The 1247-nt window shown below is 37.6% G+C and overlaps 1 protein-coding gene across 1 annotated transcript in view; it reads right to left on the bottom strand.

Moving 5' to 3' along the window:
- Positions 1-1247, bottom strand: part of LOC101852370 — a gene marked incomplete at its 3' end in the record, with an annotated part of 16700 nt that overhangs the window by 3969 nt on the left and 11484 nt on the right. The window contains 1 exon segment of the mRNA XM_005111509.3: positions 482-550. Coding sequence (XP_005111566.2) covers positions 482-550 — 69 coding nt within the window.

The raw sequence follows: 1247 nt of genomic DNA, 5'->3' as shown, positions 1-1247 counted from the left end.
TCCTCCTCCGCCCCCCACCCCCACATACACACAAGCGCATTCGGACACATATACATACGCACGCATACATATAAACAGGCTTCCACAAACAAAAGCACACACCTGCAGATGTGTTATAAATCTCACTTTAAAAAAAAGTAAAATAGTCAACAATATTATATATACATAGGGATAATAATCCCCGTCTTCTCCCCTCAAATTGATTAAAACGCCTCTTTTCTCCTTTTCAGGCAAACATTGTAACAATTAAGACCACAAAGTAAATAGAAGCAAAATAGCCTACTCATCTAATCCCACAGAGCCTTCTGAACTAATCACATTCAGCTAAAATATCAATAGTATCTCATTTCTTTCTTTCCTTGTTTCTCTATAATAAATGATTATTTCATCGAACATTTTTATATTATTCACTTTATTTTAACATTTTGCACAATCAAGAACCACACTACATTTACCAGGCTAGCCAATTGTCATCACTTACGTTTGGTTTCCTGTATAACGACTGGTGGCTTTTCGCTGTTTGACGCTCGAAACGTTTTTCAGCCTTGCTCTGAGAAAGACAGACGGAGAAATACAATGGAGTCCGTTTAAACCGAACATGGTTAATCCAAAACTAGCACTAACTCGAAATAGAATTTAATTACCGATTTCTGTTTCTTCTATCCGAATAACCATTCTAAAGGAAAGAAAATTCAGCGGCCCCGCAGATTTCGGTTTATGCGGACCCCACCGTTATCCAACGATGTATAAATTCGTGATTATAATCTAATCTTAAGACACGAAAACTCATATAAACGATTACAATTTGTCACTTCTCAACCGCTAGCTTCACAAAGAAAGTTTTCGGGCTGAAGTTGCTCTCTTAAGACTTTCTCTCTGTGAGCAGATTAGAACAAATTTAAATGTATTATCCAATGGCGGTGGGTGGACCAAGATTTGGGTGGGGCTTAGGTTTCTTCCACTTTTTTACCACCAAAAAGCAAGCAATAAGAACAAAACAGTGATGATTTTTCTATACTCAAGGCGAGCCATGGCATTTTGAGAACCGTTCAAACGATGAGAGTCACCTTTGTCTTCCAACTCTTTGTTCTTAGTTAAATTTAAGCTCTTCTGGATGGTGGGGACGAAGACGTTTCACCTCCAAATTTCTCTAATAAGTTTTTATCTGAAGAAAAAGTTTCCTCAAAAGTGGTTTGATGTAATTAATAGCTCTTAAATCTCAGCGGCACAAACACACAGCACTCCAA

This window comes from Aplysia californica, unplaced genomic scaffold, assembly GCF_000002075.1.
Source record: "Aplysia californica isolate F4 #8 unplaced genomic scaffold, AplCal3.0 scaffold01068, whole genome shotgun sequence".
Lineage (NCBI taxonomy): Eukaryota > Metazoa > Mollusca > Gastropoda > Aplysiida > Aplysiidae > Aplysia > Aplysia californica.
The sequence above is the reverse complement of the archived record's forward strand: the minus strand, read 5'-3'. Positions and strand labels throughout refer to the sequence as shown.